General features: G+C 31.1%; 1 protein-coding gene across 1 annotated transcript; it reads right to left on the reverse strand.

The window, feature by feature from the left end:
• Positions 1–517: 517 nt before the first annotated feature.
• Smp_132080 (putative sugar transporter) lies at positions 518–22,843 on the reverse strand (the record flags this gene model as incomplete). The annotated part of the gene is made up of 2 exons (XM_018789431.1): positions 518–1,099; positions 22,076–22,843. The coding sequence occupies 2 exons, from the start codon at positions 22,841–22,843 to the stop codon at positions 518–520; spliced, it is 1,350 nt and encodes a 449-aa protein (XP_018654875.1).
• Positions 22,844–23,431: the final 588 nt, after the last annotated feature.

Consider the following 23,431-nt stretch of genomic DNA (forward strand, 5'->3'; position numbering starts at 1 on the left):
TTTGTCTTTATTTTGACTGAAATTCTTGTAACGAACGCACAAAGATTTTTAACTGTTAAATGGTCATGTTAGCTGGATATAGATTGGATTAGTTCTATACAATTAACTTATTAGCTGACTCAACTAATTTTAACTTGAGAACCTCAGTAATAGCAAAAAGAATTGTTGTACAGAAAAATATGTTCATTATTGTGGTCTTAATAGAACAAAATGCTCAAAATTAATGTATTGAAGTAACTATGATTGTGTTAATGAAGCTAGTAATTGTAATAATAACTCAATATGACTATCTTAAAATGCCAGGAAATTACACAAAATGAAATCTTTAAGTTGAGAGGCTTCTCGATTGTGTGCACATAATGAGCAAATAGTCATTGGTTATATTAAAAATTGTGTACAAAAAGAAACAAAAGATAAAAGGCCACAGTGCATCACGAAGTGCTTCAGTTCTGAATTGATATTTATATGTATGATATATATATCATTAAATGCATATATAGTATAACGGTGTTATTTATCAGACTGGATTACATGGAGTTAATGCCACTACTACTAATTCATGTGGTACGATAGTAACTTCTTCAACGCTGGTCGAATTTAAAATTTGTTCAACCGGTAAAACAGCTGGTTTATTGTTGTCTTTTCGTTTTATCTCTTCAACTATTGTTCGTATTGTTTTCTCATCGTCTTTGTAAGCTGGATTTGTTACAGATTTCATTCCATCATCATTCTGTTTAGTTTTTGATTTGTTACCTTTAAAAATTCTACGAAATACACCTTTACTTATAGTTGTCGAAGTAAAATGTTTATCACCAGCATGTGGTAAAAATATACTAAATACAAATCCAATAAGTGCAATGGCTGAAAAAATCAGTACTGCACCTAACGCAGATACACGTTGTAAAAACACTTGTCCTAAATAAGGTGCTGTTAATACACCAATACGAAAACATGTTGACATAACACCAAACACAAAACTTCTTATACGTGGTGCATATAGACCTGTTATATAAATTGCAGTTGCATTATTACCGGCGGATGCTACAGCTCGTGTTGCGAAAAAGAAGAAACGTAATAGATTTGAGGGCATGCAAAAAGCCTGAAATTGATTGTAAAAAAATGTAATAAGGTTACAATAACTAAAGTAATTTATAGGAAGTTACAATAATTTGAGGCTGGCCTACATTAAAAATGGTTAAAATGATTTTTTCTGGTTAGCGTTTGTTTAGCAGGGTTCTTTTTCCATCGGATTAAAAACCCGTGTTTTACGGAAAACTATTGAAAATCAGGAAGAACATGAACAACATTTATTTTTCATTTGAGGTCCTAAGAAGCTTTGGCCTATTGTAACATTGGATCTGTGAATTTAAGGGTTCCTAATGCAAACCAGTGTTCAGTTATTGAATCAGTTGATGAAATTGCTCAGTAGCTTCGTAGTTTCTGATGATGAATTAACTTATCCAAATATGCAATATAATTTTGGTCAGTTTTTCATAAATCAATATTTTAGGTAAAAGACATTCACTTAAACTTACGTGGACCTACGAATATATATTTCACAGGTTCATGCTAAGTATATTCCAGTCTTATGTTCCAGTATAAATGTTTAACACTTTTCCACTATATATATATATGACCTTAAGGAAAGTTGATTGTTCTATGCAAGTCGATTGATCGGAATAAATGTCTGGAGGTTCTTTCAGCACATTTACTTTTGATCTTGTAGATCATTTTGAAACAAATTGGTATCAGTATCTTCAAGTAATATTTTTAAAATGAGACAAATATATATCATAATTCTAATAATCTTATGAACTAAGCATCCTCTTTGTTTCATTGAGATCATAAAGCACTGGAAAGCTGTTTCGTCTTGGTATGAGACGCGTCAACAGTGAGCATCCACAATCGTTCACGTAGAATTCAAACTTCTTAAAATTGTGAACTAATCGATTATTTTATTTAAATAGTTAATCAAGTTCGACCATTGACATGATTCATTTAATCCAGTTTCAGCGAATTAGAGTGAAAAGTGTGTTTATAAATAGGAATGAAGTGTTGAGACAAACCAATCAGAGTAAAAGATGAATACTTATACATTCTGCTTAAATTTATGATTAAATTACCCAGTTTAACAAAATAGCCATAAGTAAATGAATAAATCACCAGTCATTATATGTTGTGAGAAAATATACTTACTCTAGTAACTTACTTCAATAAATATAAGAAAAGCTGTTAAAAAGAAACAAGTATTAATTGTCCATTTTCGTCCAATAATTGTAATTAAAGTTAATGCTATTGGAAAACTAAGTATACTTCCTATCATCGATGACATTAAAGAGATATAACCTTCTTTTAACAATGGAAGACAACAATCTTCATTATGTATACCAGAATTTTCATAAGTTTCATGTGGGACTTCTGTTAAACCTTTATAAATAGACTAAGAAAGAGAAAAAATAAGGAATAAAGTTAATCACTTCAGTGAAAAACTAATTACATTTGAATACATGAGATATTTTGAGCATATGAATATTTGACTGGTTAAGAGATTGAGCAGAAATATACTGTTATAAGTGATATATGTGAGACAACTTTTAATGTAGTTTATCAATGGATTAGTTTGTTTAATTAGTAAGCTGTAATAATAGTTATGTTTAATATAGAGGTGATTTACATTCTCGATAGGTAGTAGTTAAAGTACCACTAAAAAAAACTGTACATTACTCAGTGTGAGGTTTTTTTTATAGTTTGAGGGTTGCTCTGCTATGGACACCTATGACATTTCATAAAAAGAAGCCTAGGAACTTCAGTTTTGCCTGTGGCACATTTATGATGTACAAGTTAAAACAAAACAAGTTGTTTCCAGCCTAATATTCATTAACTTGTAGTCATTAGTTAAACCAAGAATAATCTTCTTAGTTGTAACATTGATGATATTAGTTCCAGTAGTTTAATTTACTTGATAAGAAATATTGATTTATTAAAACTACTTATATATATAGATCAGTAATATACCTTAATAATCTGAAAAAAATAATTTTGCTCAATAAAAGCTCAACAAATTCTATTGAGATTAGAAGAATTTATTTTGTGAGTGAATTAATCTATAGGTAAACAAAGTAGAGTAATTAAATCAACTTGAGACCAGCTTAAAATGAATTTATCAGATTATAAACAGTTTACAACTTTAAATTCACATGGTATTGTTTGTTTGAATCTTCCCATTGATGTTTAGGACTACAATTGATCAGTCTCTTACAACTTTAAAAAATGCATACTGTCACATTGAACTCTTTACTATTGTTGGTTTCTGGTATTCTGACATCTTAAAGTTCGACGAATCGTTAAATAATAGTACTAATCGAAGTTGGACAAGTAATACAGAGGATTCTTAATAAAATATTTGAAATACTAATGAGAAGGAAAATGCTTCAATTAATTTGAAATACAAGAAATGTTGTCACAGCAACCCAATATCATGTATGTGTAAAATTCGAAATACTAAACTCCTGGGTAACATTTTCTTTCCAATGTATTGATTCTCGTTCATATAAATAAATCAAATTTTTACAAAGTGAACTAGGGAAATTTGGGCTACCATTATTTTGTACGTTATTATTTAAACTAATCGATTTGATTCTATGTGCCAACATTTTTAGTTACAATTAATCCATCATAAGAGTTAAAAATGTTAATCAGTGTCATTTCATTTTGTTGAATTTTTAAAGCACACATTTGGCTACTCAAAATTAGTGTATTCAGAGCAACCTAAGATATTCTACCATAAAAATAAATCTATGGTAAACATAGAGTCTTGGTATAAACTCTGTAAGGATATTTCATCTTCTGTATTCAGTATGGAAGCGAGGTATTGTCTTGATAAATTCAAATGATCTAAGATTGTAGGACAAATTACAAACAATCTCTTAGCTGAATGTGATGGATAACTGCATGAGTTGCATCCATTTTCCATTGGCGAACAAGACGGAATGATGAAAAAAACATTTTTGGAACACTAACAAACCTAGCTAAGCCAAAACTAACAGGCTTTTCTGAAGTAAATAATTTATTGATCAGCAAAGACTTTGGAATGTTGTAAAATACATCAACTTAAGTCACGACAACTTTTAAATTTGGTCTGTTTGAAACTAAACCTGGAGTGGTTGAATAATCGAGTCAGAAAATATCAAATACTTTTTATCAAACAAGCCAGTAGAATCTATTGTAAAGTGACTGAAGTTAGAAATGCAATAGGATTCTATCTCAGTTGTATGAAGGTTATTCACTCGCTGTGAAACCTCAGCTTTCGGGAATCAATCTCTGGTAAGATCGTGAGTCGGCGTTACAGGGGAGCATCATGCTACAAAGAAATAGATATCTAGTGCATACTGGTTTTTGGTGGTTGTCTAGCTAAAACCAGCAAATTATGTGAAACTATAAGATTCAGTAATCTTGGTAAAAAATAAGATATTTGGTAAAACAATAAATGTATCTACACTTCATAACTTATATTCATATTTGTTAGAATTTTCTTAAGTTTGATAAATGCATTACCATACGCTGTCCTTAGAAGTGTATACTTTCAATACAAACTAAGGTAATTAGCATATTGTTACTGCTATTCATAGAATCTACTTATAAGTACCTTTCATTTGAATTTGACCTAAATGAGATCAGTGTATTATAAACTAGAAAAGAAACTGCAACTATTCGCATAAAATGTTCATATATGAAACGAAAACATAATGCCTCACATTTACTGTATTATTATATTATAAGTAGTATAGGTTAATAATCACAAAGAAAATACTTTTTTTATTCAAAAATCAATGAAATTACAGAATATTAAATTATTACGATTCCGTTTGTGTAACTGTCGCTTTTATGAGTCAGTTGCCTTACTGAACAAATGGTTTCAATCATTTTAAACCTAAACACAATGGCTACTAACAACTCTAGTTGATTGAGAAGGTATCTTTTTTTAAATCAATGAGTGTCACTGAAAAAATGTCTAGAAATTTATATATTTATTATGAAAGAAATGATTCAACAACAGGGTGTAGTCAAATCTAAATTTTTATAGTATTAATTATCTCAATCCTTTATTGATATCGTTTCGTTGCTATGACAATATATGAAAACAATTTTCTTGGGAAAACTTTTTTTCCCTGTGTAATAAGTATCTAAAAGTACATAGTTTGTGAAATATTAAAAAGAGTTAAACTGATTTTGTCTACATAATAAATTTTTTACTATTAAAACATAACACATTTGTTTACATTATCACCACGTGATAAATTGAAAATTCAGTCGAACAAAGATGTTTACTGAGTATTTTAAGGATATTTTAGGTAGGAAAATTGAGTGTTTTTTTAAAAACATCTTGCAGACTACTTATAAACAAGTCAATAATATTATTTAATGCATAAAATAGTACTCCTTTGTAACTTGCCCAATAAAATCCGATTCTCACTTCATCTTTTTTTGAATCTATCTATGTGTGTGTTTTTTTCATGTAAATGTAAAACGGCAAATAAGTTTCGAAATGATTTAATTTTGATCATACTACTGAAAAGTTTGATATGTAATAAAACTCTCAATGTTTTCGAATAACTATTCTGACTATCTAAAACACTTAAAAATTAGCCTACAGTTAAATATAGGTTTTGTTAAGCTATTATACAGGATATTTAAATATACTTCTTAATACTCTGATCTTCAGTAGTTATGCTGTAGTGAACAAGAACACGAGTGGGGACAATCGAATGTATTTAATCACAAAATTACACATTATCTCACTAAATTTTTATAACTATACAATGTAAAGTTTTATTGCAAACTATCAATCAATTGTCTCAATCTTAACTGTTCATTCTGCAAATATCAGTCCGTCTTCTCTGATTTCATTGTTCATGCATTTTCATACCGATTGCGCTTTATTCCTGTTCTTTCCTTATCGATCTTCTGCCAAAATACATTCTATGTCTGATCATCACCATATACTGCTTATATGGATATGAGTAAACCACACCACAATGTGACTAGATTCAATTTAATTTTCATTCACCAATATTTCACTAATATTCTTTCTAAGTATTCAATTTTACTTAAACAGTGTACCATCACTTCAACAAGACCTATATATAACAGAAGTGAACGATTACTACTTTTAATATTCCCCTTTTTAAATAACAAATACAACTAAAATAAATATTTACATCACTTCTGAACATATTATAGTGAATTACAAAAAGTATTTTTCTTATTAAACAAATCCAATGGAGTTCGACCAGGTCTGTTGGAAGATATCAACTCACTGAACACATTGGTGAATGATTGCTCAATTTCATGGATTGGTTCGAGTTAGACATTAACACCGTTGGATGCCGACTCAGTGGTCTAGTGGTTAAACGCTCGCGCGCGAGACTGATAGGTCCTGGGTTCGAATCTCGTGAGACGGGATCGTGGATGCGCACTGCTGAGGAGTCCCACAATAGGACGAAGTGGCCGTCCAGTGCTTTCAGGCTTTCCATGGTGGTCTAGCTTCAACTGACTCATGATTTCAACTATATAAACAAAATAACTTGAATAGAACGTTTTCCCATAAGTAATATGTAGACATTCCTCTTCTTTATAGATTTATTTAACAAAATATTTGGGCTATAATAAACTCGTTATGTGGTAATATTATTTGGTAGCAACTTGATCATGAATGCTTTTCATTTGTTAAACTTCAACACTTCTAAAAGTACATATCAGTTAATCAGATATAGTCAAAATCGTTGCATCGCAATTTCAAGTTACATGTAATAAAAACCTTGTTAAAATATTTCCAATTCTGCAATGTTGTTTGTTATTATTTGACTGGTTTTTCAGACTTAATTTCCTAACTAAACTATGTTTTCCAAGATTGTGTTCGTTGTTTTATGCACATTAAATTCAACTTCTTCAATATCAGATTTTTTTTCTTGAACTTCTAACTCCTTTTTGTCTTTTATAGTGTTGAGATTGTTTTTGAAGTATTTCGTGTCAGCCACCTGGTCGATCGACTTCGCATAGATCCAGTTTCATATTAGAAGTATATCTCACTCTTTCATAGTAAGAAATTATCATAGGTCATCTCAAAACTCAGAATAAGTATGCAATTTTAATTTTTTTTAAAAAACGAAAGTTCAGCAAATATTACAAACAATACTTACGTAAATTCAACTTAGTATTGTTTGTTTGAATCTTCTCATTGATGTTTAGGACTACGAATGATCAGTCTCTTATTGGCATATGTGCATACTTTGCGTATTGCCTCGATATATCCTTAATTCTTACGTAAAGTTTAAACTGTGTCAACAATCTAGTTTTGGGAATTTAGTTATTGATATAAATTTAAAATATAATTTGTTTTAAAAGAAGGTTTTTAAGTAGGGTGAATGTAATTTTCATCTTTTACTAAATGTACATCAAGCAGATCTTTTATCCCAGTATTTTATGACTCTTTCACAACTGCAAATATTCACGACATCGTATAAGATTAAGTCTAGAACTTTGCAATCCAACTTTTATGAGCAAGATATTATTGGATCAATAAGTTGGTATCCAATTTGTTCTCGTTTGAAGTCATAATAGCGGTGATAAGAATTATTAGCTAGCACAAGTGAACTCTAATGTAGCTTCTTTGTATGTAGGTTAGTGCTTACATCTTAGTAGGAATTAACAATTTTTTAGTGATAATCAATACTGTCAAAACCAACTGCGTCACAAGACAAGCTCTCACATAGAATCCTGAAGGCCGAAGCGAAAGAGGAAGATCAAAGAACACATTATGCCGAGAAACAGAGACAGACATGGGAAGCATGAACAAAAATTGAATAGAACTAGAAAGGAAGGTCCAGGACAGAGTGGGTTGGAGAATGCTGGTGGGCGGCCTATGCTCCATTTGGAGTAACAGGAGTAAGTAAGTAATACTGTCAGTAATAAACTTAAAATAGACATTATGATTTCACATAGAGATTTCGTATAGTTCAAATAATTTTCGATTTTCTTCAATTAAAAATAATAATGATTGATTATAACAAACATAAATATACCTGATGCATTTTTTCAATGATAATATTGATAAAAACCAAGTATATGATTCATCTATATAAATCTTTTAAACTAATGTTCTTAAATTGGTAGAAATGATAAACAAGTTCAGGCAAGTAAATAACACTTGCTTCTAGTAATTCTATTTGAAAAAAAAATTGATACCAACTTTATGTATAGTGTATTTACTATTCCACCTATTGAACATATTGGTCAATTTTTTGTTTTAAGTGTCTATTATTGTGTATCAAGTGTTCTACCAAATATTGTCTAACTTATTTAGTTATAAGAATTCTATATTATTACAATAATGTTTTGTTTTACTATATTTAATTTCTATACAATTCTGTACTAAAATAATGTCAATAATTGTAGACAAGAGTGAATAATAAATGATAGAGTGGAAAACAGAACAAAAAGCAACCTTTTTTTAAACTAAGCACTATCAGGGAGCACCAGTTCTCTCAAGATTACAGGTACACCTTGCTGACCAGTGCAAGTAGCACGAAACCCGGGTCCAGGGTTTCCTGTTGACCATGTCCAGCCACCATCTTATCTCAACATAGTGCACGCAGTGTCGAGCCACCTAGACTAGTGGCCACATTGCAACTTGATCGATAGTATTCGATCAGCACTAAGGACTTGACAGACATGACATTGATCACCACTCAGTGATCAATCAATTGTGACCATAATTGTATAATCATCAAGTAAGGTAAATTATTACACTTCATTTTTGTAATTTTTTAAGTTATAAAACAAATTTAATTAGGGAGAAAAAAATTTAAACTAACATGATATTATTTTATATAGTTGAGATCATGAGTCAATTGAAGCTAGATCACCATGGAAAACCTGGAAGCATTGGACGGCCATTTCGTCCTATTGTGGGACTTCTCAGCAGTGCGCATCCACGATTCCACCTCGCGCGATTCAAACCCAGGACCTACGAGTCTCGCGCGCAATCGCTTCACCACTAGACTACTGAGCCGGCATCCAACATAATATCAGCACATAATTATGTAATATTTGCTATAATAATAAATTGAATAATGATCAAATGGGCAACATAATACCAAATTTTAGTCTCATTACGATTATGCGTTAGCCTAAAGCTACCTAACTTTTTATAGGTGACAATTAATAAATAAGACCTATCTTCAAGACATTTTGATAACCAAGTTAAATTATCTAACATAATAAGATGAATAATTAGTTTAGTCAATGGTAACTTCCCTATACATACATGTTAATCAATATTATAGACTTCCTTGGGTAAAATATTCTTCAGTTATTTAAATTAATCGGTATATTCAATCGTCAATACAGATAATTATACTTAAATATTAATTATTAATTTGGGGAGTATATAAACAATTAGAATAATTTTTGCAGAATAGATTTGGTCATTTAGTTGTTTATGTTAACATTTTTCAACTGATTCCTAAAGGAAAAATCAAAACTCTTACTAGTAATGATACAATCATTTTCAACATTGAACATGTAAGTTGTTATCTGAATTTCTTAGCTCACTGATATTCAAAATGTTAAGTATTGAGTTCAAGTTTCTTAGTGAATATCAATAGTAATATGAATGTATATTCGGCTAACAGTTCTCGAGAATGACAAAACACGAGTCCAGGATTCTATTACTAAAAACTATTTAACTTTACCTTAAAACTGAAATAATTATTCTATATAATCAAATATCTAAAACAATTATCCTTTTTATATAGTTGAAATCATGAGTCAATTGAAGCTAGACCACCATGGAAAACCTGGAAGCACTGGACCGCCATTTCGTCGTATTGTGAGACTCCTCAGCAGTGCGCATCCACGATCCCGTCTCACGAGATTCGAACCCAGGACCTATCAGTCTCGCGCTCGAGCGTTTAACCACTAGACCACTGAGTCGGCATCCAACAGTGTTAATGTCTAACTCGAACCAATCCATGAAATTGAGCAACCATTCACCAATGTGTTCAGTGAGTTGATATCTTCCAACAGACCTAGTTGAACTCCACTGGTCACTGCTTCTCACTAGAACTCCAGGAAATACCTCATGGAACCTGGATCGTGGCTACGCACTACTGAGCAGTCCCACAATAGGACGAAATGGCGGTCCAGTGCTTCCAGGTTTTCCGTGGTGGTCTAGCTTCAATTGACTCATGATTTCAACTATATAAAATTACCCTTTTATTAAGAAAGAATAGGAATAATCATTCAAAAATAATCATCTCGTCATTAAAGTCATTAGAATTAAGTTATGATGTTTCATGTTTTTTCATGTTACTATGTGATTAAAAACTTATGTTTTAGCAAACTGTATCTTCTTTCTTGTAGATTGATTGAACTAACAAAATAAGAATGATTATTAGTAAGTAAAAGGAATAAACAATTGTTTTGCTGGTTATACATATATATAAGATTAATAACTGACCAGGATTACTCAGCTAACTTGAGAGTTAATTTTATATTTGAATATAAGTGCTTGTAAGTGAGGTAAGCTGGATTTGAAATACATTATACTAGATTATAGAGAATTGATCAGAGGACCATTAACTTCATTTAAATACCAAAAAATGCCGTAAACTTTAGTTATAAAAAAGAAAATAAATTGCAAACTAAAAAGGTTTAAAATGTTAGAAATACTACTGTAAGCAAGTGGAACAGTTCTTTTTTATCCCACTTAATATATACCTATAATTCAATGCTTTTACTAATGTAATCATTTTTTTTTGAGACACTCGGAGTTCATTAGATGAAGCTTTATAAAACAATGTACCTAGATTGTTCAATAATATAATGTAGATGTTCGAATCACGATTAGCTATGATCAACATATTACATGTGTTCTAAATCAACAGTGAAATTGAACCAAGAACTCTTCCTAATCAGTTCACAATGAATCAAAAAGAATAATTTTGTTCTAGTCTAAGTCATACAAAAACACTTTTGAAGAAAATAAACATAGCGCTTAAGTATACTGTCACTCGTTCACGATAAGTTGATACAAGTTGAATACAGCAAAACATTGACATACAACAAACTAAATAACTATCAATTATTCCGACAATTTAAACAACATTGATATTGAATTATTGAATAAGAATAAACTCATATGAGAGAAAGAAATAATTTGGAAATATTTCATTAGTGATGTAAATGTATTTCTCTTTACTTAAATTAATGTAAATTATCATTAAAAGTAATTGAGATAATGGATTGAGATTTTGTACAGTATAAAAGTAATTGATATCTCAAATTGAAAGCACTCAACAAAAATTAATGAACCGTTTATGTTACTGGAGAATTGGTTCTCACTGCACACGTTTGAATTTTATAACCAAATTAGGACCAGTACGTTTTCAAGTAGGAAAGACACACCTTAATGTAAATTCTATAATTTATATTTCTAAAAATAATAAGTTTGTAACATACATTAGAAATACGAGAGAAAATAAGAGGGTCGGCTAAACAGTTAGCTTAATTTTAGTGATGTTAAAAAGAGGGGGGAAGTAACAGGATACCTGTGATATTGATTACAATCAATGTTTGCCATGTTTATTACACCATAAAGGAATGATCAGAATAAAAGTAAAGGTAAACAATTAAAAGGTTTTTTGAGTACACTATTGTTCTTAATCATAAAAATTTACGATTTTCTTTCTACGAATTTATTACTGGAAATGTGCTTAAACTAACTGTTAAGTTAATAGAAATAACGGATATACTCTTCATAGCTTGTGAGTAAGAAAGTAATGGGTTTTTGTGAGGAAAAAGCTAAAGTAAATAGATAGATTCAATAGGATGATCAGTTAATGCGGAGTTGATTTTCTTCATTAAGACAAAAATCAAGTATATGCAATTTAGAAATGGAAACTACTGAATACCGAGAAATTAGTTTGGAGGTTAAACGTTAATTACAAAACCCTGGGGTCTTGGGTTCGATTGCTGGTTGGGTCATGGATGAATACTGTTGAGAAGCCCCATACTTCGATAAAACAGTTAATTCCTGATTTTCAACAGTTATTTAGTTAAGTTCAATCTTTGATGATTAAACATAAGGTTTACAAATGGTTATTCTCATATGAGATGAAAAATTAGAAAAAGCTCAGTAAGTAAAAGTCAACTTGTTCTGCCTAGTTTTAAACTCTTTTTTGTAATGTCTGCTTACAAACTTAAATGTGATCGAACATTCAATTTTTCGGTTTTATTGTGAGCAATCAGTATCATTAAACATTTAATTCAAAATTTAGTAAACTAATTTTTTCAACTCCAATTAACCTATCTTACAATGTATTCGTCATCAAGGAACAAATATCATTTGTTAGTTATTGCCTTACTGTGGACTTCGTTTTCAGTGGTCAGTCTCGTGATGAAGGTGGATTTATTGCACACTGCGTTTAAAAAAAATCATTTTTGAATAATTCATTTAAATAACTAGACTTTTTATCAGTTTACTGAAAGGTTTTTTAGATTCACATTTTAACGTCGTTCAACAACATCTCCCTTAACTTTATTTTGATAATAAAACTACGAAAAAAATACTTAACAATTTCTGCTAATTTCATATAGTTGAGATCATGAGTCAATTGAAACTAGACCACCAAGGAAAACCTCAAAGCACTGAACGGCCGTTTCGTCCTATTGTGAGACTCCTCAGCAGTACTCATCCACGATCCCGCCTCGCGAGATTCGAACCCAGGACCTATCAGTCACTCGCGCGTGCGCTTAACCAATAGGCCACTGAGACGGCATCCAACGGTGTTAATGTCTAACTTCAAACAATCCAATTTCTGCTAAGGTAAAGTTGCAAAATCATTTATTTTTCAAGTTCGATCAGTCCATCAAATGGTAGTATAATCTTGGAAAGCTATTAATAAGTTCTCGTTTCCATTGCCTGAAAAAATGTTTTATGTAATGTAATATAGTTGTTAAAGTACAGTGAAGTAATTAACCTGATTTCAATGCATTCATTCTATCATATTAACAGTGATATTTCGAAATTATTATTAAATACAACCAAAACATTTAACAAATTCATTCTGATTTCTTTTTAAAAAAACAACTAACTGAATACTTATGAAAACAATCTTCATAAGCTTTAATTAAGCGTCATATTCTATTCCACCAATTACCTCATCTATGTAAGATTTTTAACAGATATTTGTTTAACTGTATTAAGTTATACTACTATTTAGTATTCTTTAGACTCTAAACTTCACTCGAATCTTCTCAAGTCAGTACGGGAATTGAAGGGGAACAATTTTTATTTCAACAACCCTGAACAACAAATTTTATTCAGTATAACTATTAAAGTTTATACAAAGTTTACATGAGTATTTTCTGGAATATTCTTGATTTCCCTTCCAGCGCTGAATACCTGAAAAATAAATCAATCAACCTGATCGAAACATGCAAAAATCAGAACCATAACTCATTAATAAAGCCGTTAATATTTCTTATCAGATACTTTGTTCTTACCTATTATTCCTTAAAACATATAAACTGTTTAACTCATATATTACAGAATAAGAACTTTGAGGTTTACAGTTAAACAACCTATAGTTTAACAAATTAATCTGACATAAAGATTAATTTTGACCAATAATAATAATAATACGTAAACTTTTCATCATGAACCATAATTTCCTGTTATTTGTCGTGTTTCATTTCGTTCCATTTTTATCGTTTCTATTTTTACCACCTTATTTTCAAAAAAAGTTTATCTTTCAAATAACAGGTACAAATAAACGAGTTGAAGCCTTTGTTTATTCGTTTTTCTTCCGAAATAGATCACTACTTTATTTACCTTAGTTTTTAATTGTTTTGGTTTTTTTTATCACTAGACACTATTCATATAGATTCGTGGAGTTTATAAAATAAATGTTCAATTTTTTATTCGTTTTAAAATGGGGGTTAAATGAAAGAAGGGCTGCTAAACAATTCTCTGATCGTTGGTGAAAGTTTCTCCTGCAAACAATTAACACCATGGAGTGATTTTAACGAACAGCTATTGAAGATCACTGGACTGTGGACAGCTTATTTACCTTTGTTTGGTTATTGCTTAGTTGTATGCACACACGACAAAACAGGGGACAGAAGTCAGAACTTTAAGGTTTTACAGAGTTAACTTTAAACTACTGAGTCAGTGGTCCATAGTGATATCTCTACTTAATTTGCAATATTCTGAGTCCAGCATCAAGTATCATCTCTTTACTCTTGCCTGAGTAAACTAGAGAAGCTATGGTTTCTTTTGTATTCCAAGTTCTATAAATAAATATGGATTTTCTCATAAACTTAGAGTTGAATTTAATTTAAAACATTGACCCTAACAATAATACATTTTGAAAACCAATACTGAAGACAATAATAATCATGAAATCACATTTCTAGGCTACAAATCCCAAAAGTTCGGGGGGATTCTCTATCTTAGTTGTTAAAACTAACTGAGCGTATTAACAACTGTCCGATACTTTTGTAATTACATTTAATAACATTATTAATATAGATGAATTTAGGATTTATGTTGATTTTTTCATTTATCCATCCTTCAAATAATCACCATGAATGAATGAGATTTCATTACCGTATATATATATATATATATATATATATATGGATTGTTTATACATGTCTTTCTTCAACAAAAGCCATTTAATGACTTCTTTAAGATTTACTAAGGATCAAAAAATTTTAAAGTTAAAAATGTAGAATGATAAAGTTTGTTTTATTGATCCAAAGGTATCATATTCCCTATAAAGCCTGGATGTTTTGTGTATAATTTTTTTGGTATTTTTTATAGGAAATCATGAGGAATCCTGTATTAGAATTGAACAACTGTAAATTAAATTAACCTTCACAAACAACAGTCTGTAATAATTATAGAGTTATCCTAGATTTTTCAATAAAAATTGCATGGATAGACTTAATTATCCAGGTTCTCTTTGGTGGTCTAGCTTCAATTGACTCATGCTTTCAACTATGCAAATACTAAATCCCCACAAAAACCCCTTCTGATTATACTCATATGTTCACTAGTGACTGACTTCAAGAAATAATTCCTGGAGTTCTAGTGAGAAGCAGTGACCAGTGGAGTTCAAACCACGTCTGAAGTGAGAAATCAAATCACTAGACAATTGGTGAACGGTTGCCCAACTTCGTGGATTGGTTGAAGTTAGACATTAACGCCATCAGATGCCGGCTTAGTGGTCTATCGGTTAAATGCTCTGGCGCGAGACTGGTAGGTGCTGGGTTCGAATCTCACGAGGCGCGATCGTGGATGAGCACTGCCGAGGAGTCCCACAATAGGACGAGACGGCCGTTCAGTGCTTTGAGGTTTTCCATGGTGGTCTAGCTTCAATTGACTCATGCTTTCAACTATAATAACATTGTTTATCTACCAAATATTAATTAGCATTTTATCACTCTGAAAGATGGAAACGGAAAATTTTCTAAATTTTTACTTAGTGATTTAGTTTTATCTGTTCTGGGTTGTATAGTTAAAAGTATAGCTATCAAATTTACATGAAACTTATAAAAATAAACAATTTATAACCAAATATTTATCCAATCGTGTTAAAGTGTTGATTGTTTTCAAAATACTACCTAGACAAATAAATTGTATGATGTGCCTTAATTATAATGTCAAGGCAATCAGCATAAGATGCACATATGCCAAAAGATTGGTCAATTATAGTTCTAAACATCAATAGGAAGATTCAAACAATTAATACAAATGAATTAAACTTCGGCCTAAGGCACGAGGCAGTGACTGTTCGAACTCAGTAGCTAAGTTAATAACGCGATAGCGTTTTTGAATGAACGGTACTGGGTTTGAATCTCGGGGTGAACATCAACTCTGAAATGTAGACACATGAAGCTAACGAGTCCGAAATAGGTTTAATGCTCCTCCTGGGTTTGACTGGTAACCACCATTTGTCTTTGCTTAAAATTATTTAACTGATAATGACCTTTTCCTCTTTCAGCTATGTTGTTAAAAAAATGACATTTCGGCTGAGATATTCTACTTATATTTGAAATAATCCAATCACGTTAATTTTTTAACTTTAATGTTCGTATGAGACATTACTGAATATTGTTAATCACCTAGATGTATTCTCAACAACAATATCATGTTTACAGACCCTGTTTTACTCCTAGACAGAAATTTTTATATTTATCTCATTTAATTGGAGTAGTTTCTAATGACATATTAAACAGTTTGAAGCATTAAGATATTCAAACTAGAATTTACATTAAAAGGCGAGACGAAATTTTAATTTAATCAAAATTCAACGTATACGGCAATTTGGCAATTATAAAATAATTGTAAAACTAAGATACGCAAATAAAAAACATGAATCAGTGCTCAGTGACGAGCGAAATAATGCTGTATTTAGTTTAGTAGAGGTATGGAAATTTCAATCCTACTCCTCTTACTTTATTTGGAGTAATCGTTTATTATCAGAAATGGTCACAGACATACATGGCTCATAGTTGCGTTTATGGATCAGCATACTAGTGATTGAGCTACATTCCAGAGGGTTAAAGAATCAAGTTATGATCAAAATTGTTTGACTGATAAATTTCAACTTCCTGCAACTGAGTGAGTGATACAAACTTGAGTGTAGTCATGGTTCCAAACTACTAATAAATACATCAGTATAAATCTAATCTAATTATTAAGCTTACTGATTAAAATTTAATTTTTAAAATTTATTTAAATCAAGTTTCAGTTCATGCATTTTACGTTAAACTGAAATTCCAGTTTGGTAAGAACTCATCCATTGAAACTATAGGTTTACAACCCATCAGTTTTTAGCCGGAACATGTATTACGTATGACCAACAAATACCTTTTTCTATGGGCAAAGTTAGCTAGTTTAGGAGTAACTTTAACTAAAAGGTAGAGACTGTCAAACCAAAACTTGACATCAGTCCATGGAATTACGGACTATTGATCTGAGTCACCTAGCTGGGATCCAAGAGATTGGTGGTTCGAGACGTTACATGATATGACTCAGAATCGGTCACAATGGAGTAGATCCATTCATTCGTTATATTCCAATAAATCTTAATTTACAGTATTCTCTCATACTCTTAAGTTACTAGTATTTGACCACAGATGTCTTAGAAATATTGCTCGCATCTGATGGGATCACCGAGTAAGTAATAGTGAGGTTATACGCAGGGTATTAGGGAATGGTGGTAAATCAGTTGATGAGGTTGTAAATCTTCATCGACTGAGATGGTTGGGCCATGTGTTACATATGCCTGAACACCGATTACCACGACGCACAATGCTGACTAGTATTGGAGATGGTTGGAAGAAGATCAGGGGCGGTCAAACCAAAACGTGGCATCAGTTTTTGAAGTCACTGACTTCTAGTCTGAGCCATGTTGATAGGTGCAGACTACTTGGTTGGGGTCCGCGCGACTATCGTAACCAATGGTTGGAGACTCTAGGTGACATGGCTAGGAATCTATCACAATGGCGCAGGTGTACACACTCTTTATCTTCCCTTAAACCTTGAGATTAGAATTGCTTCATATCTGTCTTCCTCCCTGTACTATATACTTATATACAACCTTTCTTTTATATATTACCACCACTAAATTTACTACTATAAATTTGGTGTTCATCTTGTAGTGCTATTGAGATATGCCAACTTGGACCGATGCATATGTGTGCTTGGTCCTACGTTGTAGCTGACTGACTGACTTGTTAATTTCATCTCATCGTATTAAAGTGATATAGTTTTAATTAAAGCACATTTTTATTAAACTATACATTGATTATAACTGACTAACTGTATATTTCATTGGATATGTCTTTATTTTATCCACCTTTTATAGATTTATATTTTAAATATTGAACCCAATTATCTGTTACTTTTGTAGTAACTCTATCATATGAACTTAATAAATGTTACTGCTTTCTCATAAAACAGAAGTGTGAATAAAATACAAAATTGTACGCATGAATTATAATGTTACTTTTACTAATTTGCCTTGTTAAACTAATTAAAAACTAATATGTTACACCCATATATTGTTCATAGGATACGCAAATGATATATATATATATATATATATATATATATATATATATATATATATAAAGCCTTTCTTTTCAGGAAAACAAAATTGATAAACAAATCGATACTGTTTGTCGATAATCAATAAACGGAAAAGTAAACGTACAATTAAAAAGGTAAACTAGAAAAATAAAATATTTTAAGAGTAAACATTTCACAATATATATATCGAATTTCTTATTATTACTATCTCATAATTGAAGCATGTATCGTAGAGAGTTTGTCATAATAAGTTTTCAAAATAGTTGTTTGTAAGAGATAAGTAAACATTTTTGAAATACTTAAGAAATAGTTAATTGATATTGTAACAAAACGTTAGATGGTTTGAGATAGTTAGTAGAAAACTTTAGGCCTAAGTATAGCAATAATTATCATTCTTTAACAAGAATTACTTTTAAATCCACTTGGAAGATTCAAACAAACAATACCAAGTGAGTTCAAACTTCACCCTATTGCACAAGCAAGTGGTTATCAGGACTCAGTAGCTGAGTGGATAACGCGATGGCGTTTGAAGCGAAAGGTACTGGGTTCGAGTTCCAAAGTGAACATCAACTCTGAGATGCAGGTACATCCAGATGACGAGTCCCCAATAGGACGAAATGCGCGTCCTGGATTCCACTGCTAGCCACTTTCCATCTTTGCTTATAAGAAGTACCTTTGTTCTTGATGATAACAGTTCTCTTAAAGGGATTCGAACTTGTATCACTTAGTATTACAGTATGAGATATTAACATTGATAATTTGGGGTCAAGATTGACCTCGTGGTAAGAAATTCATCATGTCATTTTACAGCCCAAAAACTTATCCAGAATCTTTTAAATGTACGTATTATTAGAAGGATAACATTAATCCAGTTTTTCCCATTGATAACTTTGAAGAAAGCAAGAATAATAAATATAGCAGAATAAGTTGAATTCGTTTATTTCATGAATTCTTGCCACCAACTTACAACCTAGATATAATAGTAATAACTATCAATGTACATACTTTATGTTATATTGGTAAAAATCAATAGAATAATAAAGGCAAGCGTGAAAGTATCATAGAGTGGACGCTGTGTTGATATTTTAAAAGCGTTCAAAGTAATCAATATCCAAACAACTTCGAATCTGTTATGTTACACCGAAGTCATAAAAGTCAAAAAGTTCAAATCAAACTTATATATTTAGAAGGATAGAGTTGTAAATCTTTCATTACCGTGGTTCCTTTTTATTTTCATTATCTAGCTACGTAATTTCCTATTTCATACTACAGTATCAAATTCCTTTTTTCTTCTTCTTGAGTTTCACTCATCTTACTCTGTTATTCTAACAAATTTCATGTTCATTATTGTGTAACTTCAATATTCATTCTCTAGAAACATGTTTCAATGTGCTTTAAAATTTTTCATCCATAATTTTCACACTTAATAACATAACTATTCATCTTTTTTTTACCACTTTATATTACTCTTATACTTGTCATTGTTTCTCTACTAATCTTCACTAATATGGTATAAAGTATGCACACTCATCATAGATAGTTATTGTTATTGTTTCTAGATTGTTCCTGATGTATCCAAAGTATGACATCTAATTTAAATGATCAAATAGGCTGATGACGTATAGAACATTAAACACTTAAAAATAACAATAACATCAAATAGTTTTGTAAAAAAGAAAGGTATACTAAGATCATCAATCTTATGACAAATTGTTTTAAAACAAATTACTTATGCATCACGTAGTACAATCGGTTTAAGAAATGAAAATAAACGAAGTGAAAAACTTGTACATAAACCCTTAGAAGTATAAAAAGCACACCCAAATGAGTATATTTCTTCTTTTTTCCCTCTACAATACAAGTCAATCTTTTGTCAAATATTTAGGGACATTATGTGAATTATGTGAAGAAGTGATGGAACAAAGGATAGGAATTCATTTAAATGATTTGTAGAGATTTAATCAGTAAAAAGATAAGATGCATGAGCCATTAAAACTATAACTAAGCCAAATTGAAACTTATGAATTTTTTGAAACTGTCAACCATCAGACTGGGTAAATTACCATATGGTAATGTGTTTAAAATAGGAAATGAAAGGCTCAGTATGAACTTATACACAGTTATTGATAAATACCTGGTCATTAGTTATATTGTGGAATTAAACTTATGTTTATTTGATAGTATTTTGTGGTGGAAATTGTCTTTGAAAATAAGTTATCCAGTACATGCAGAATAAGTCACTAATAGACACTAAACGTTTCAAAAATAAGATGTAGTAGGGTTAACAATACTACATATTTACCAGAATCGCAGTTGATGCAACACAATTTGAATCTCAGAACTTATTCTATGATTATAAAGTGACTTAGTAGTTATATTCTCAGCAGCCAATCAGAATCAAGAAATTCCTTTTATTTAATGTGACAATCAAAAATAAATATACATATCTTGTGGTTGAAACCATGAGTCAATGGAAGCTAGACCACCATATATCTTACATTATATGAAAAACACAATAGAAATATTTCAATTTACTTTGCTGATAATAAGCTATATATAAACTCTATGTTCCTATGGTGTTAAAAGCGAAAAATAGATAATAAGCCCTGAACATCTAATGAGCTTCCTAAAATTATTAGACTGTAACCGGCTCCATTGTTTCTGTTGAGAAATACATTTGATTTATACATGTTCTATTCATTAATTGAAAAAAATGACTTTATACTTTCAAAGTCACTTTAATACCACTGTTGATTTGTTTCTGTATCATAGTTACATAGATTTCAACCAATGAATCTCACGTTTTAAATCACACCTTCCTCCCACTCCTACTAAGGAAACTGAGTATAATTACATTAACCCTAACAAAATGGATTAACTAAACAATTTTCCCGTACTCATCATTGATTAAGTCTTTACATTCAATTCCGATTTAAAACGTCAATAAGTTAGTCATGTTTAAAGCATACACATTTAATGATATAAAAGTTAAATACATTAAAGTTCATAATAACATCCCAACCACAGAAAAGGCATTGATCAATCATATCTAACTCATCATTTTTATCATATACCGAAATCTTGGAAATCAGTGAAAATTACTTTGAAGTTAACGATTCATTTGCCAGTTTTTTTTCCTACAATAATTTAGGACTAAAATTTCATCTCGTTTTGAGTTTATAAAGGGGAATATATTCTCTTTTTGGTCAGTGTTAGCGTTCCCATTGATAAATAGTTTATTCAATTAAAGTAATTGAATATATTACTGAGAATATATAAATAGCAACTGTTGTATGATTTTGTAATGATTCGAAAACTATTCATCATTCATTAACATTACTTTCATATATTTGTGCATTTTGAGAATGAATCAAAAGTAGCACGATATACAGCTTTTTCGAATGAGTCACTTTCTTAATTATTTTTTTTGAGGGGGTTTTCTGTGGAGATTTTAAGTAATTTTTATATATACTTGAAATCATGAGTCAATTAAAGCTAAACCACCTTAGAAAACCTGAAAGCACTGGACGGCCGTCTCGTCCTATTGTGGGACTCCTCAGCAGTGCGCATCCACGATCCCGCCTCATGAGATTCGAACCCAGGACCTACCAGCTTCGCGCCAGAGCACTTGACCGATAGTTTGTGTCTATCATAAACCTCAAAATATATCAATAACGTTAAAATTGTTTATGATAAAAATGAATGAAATATTTGTTCCCTTACCTGTAAACATGTTCTTGGTAATGATGGTAGCTCAACTGGAAGTAATGTAGTAGCACCGTATATAATCATTCCCCATATAAAATTAATAGCAATTAATAAAGGAGTTGCAATAGCATAATTATTGTAAATAAATTTCATAATATTTTTAAATGTAGGAGTTGCATTTGCATGATTCTGTTTTTCGTCAACAATTGATAGATAATTAGATAAACTATAATGTTTTGATGAATATGTATTTTCCTTATCTATAATATTAGGAATACGATCATTACATTTTGCTATTTTGTCTAAGACTTTAGCTGATTCTTCATAATTTCCCCATTGGGCTAAAATGACAGGTGATTCTTGAATACAGTAGGTCAGACCAAGTGCACACAATATAAGAGGTGCTGTTGTGAAAAGTATAAAAAATCTCCAACTAAGTTTTGATGTCGAACAACCAAGGCCAACACCAGTTACATATAGAGCAATAAATGAATCAAAAAAACAAACAAGCAGTTGACCAGTAGGCTGGTAGCTTTCTGGTAGTACTTCTGATATCATCGAGCAACCAGCAGTCAGTAGACCACCAATGTACAAACCTGAGATAAAACGTAAAACTGCAAGCCACATGTAAGTGGGTGAAATAGCACACAACCATGTCATGTAGATTAGAGCAAGACAACATAGAATATTAAGATCTTTTCGTCCGAGCCTATCTGAAAGATACCCGATAGGCGGGGAACCAATACATATACCCAAAAACACAAGGGTAGTAAGAAGAGCAACATAATCCGAACTCATATTCCATTCACAGCGTAATGTTGGTCCGAGAATTGCTTGAATTAAAGTTTCCATAGTGTCAGTAGCTTGAGCCGTACCAATAATTATGATGACGCGAACCTGATACCAGCCAAACCCTAGTTGGTCCAGAACAGTCTGAACTCCAGAACGTTTGACAGCGTTCTCCGACTCCATTTATTGTACGAAAATGAATTCCACAGACAACCACAGAATATCGTGAATACAAACGATACATTTCGATTAGCCAATCAGTTAGTTACAAACTCAAGGACAGGTAATTACTAAAGTATGCTATGGTTGGCTCGTACTCTGAAGTCCATTAGTATATAATAATTTTAAAATTACGCAATATTAATTTATCTTATGAAATAAATGAGTACGACAATGTTCAGAAAAAATTAAAGCAGTATTGGACATCGAATTTGTTTGCCTTTATACTTTTGTTAATACGCATCTAACGTGTCATTTCGGTCAGACGTAGATGGCGGTGAAATGGTAAATGTGTCTAGACTAGCCCTTGTGTTTGGGCTTTGTGGACTTGTACACTCTGCTTTCTCAGCTGCACAGCGTAAACTCCTAATAATTTAAACAATCATACCTTATTTAAATAATATAGATCGTTCATATATTCGTCTAACTGATCAGGAGTACATCTCACTACCGGCAGACGTAATCTAATCAGTTTCGTGTTATTAATTGCAACCTGTGTAGATTATTGTCCAGATATTTCTCTCCTTCATTGCTGTGTGCATAGGAGTTGTC

Source organism: Schistosoma mansoni, chromosome W, assembly GCF_000237925.1.
Source record: "Schistosoma mansoni strain Puerto Rico chromosome W, complete genome".
NCBI lineage: Eukaryota > Metazoa > Platyhelminthes > Trematoda > Strigeidida > Schistosomatidae > Schistosoma > Schistosoma mansoni.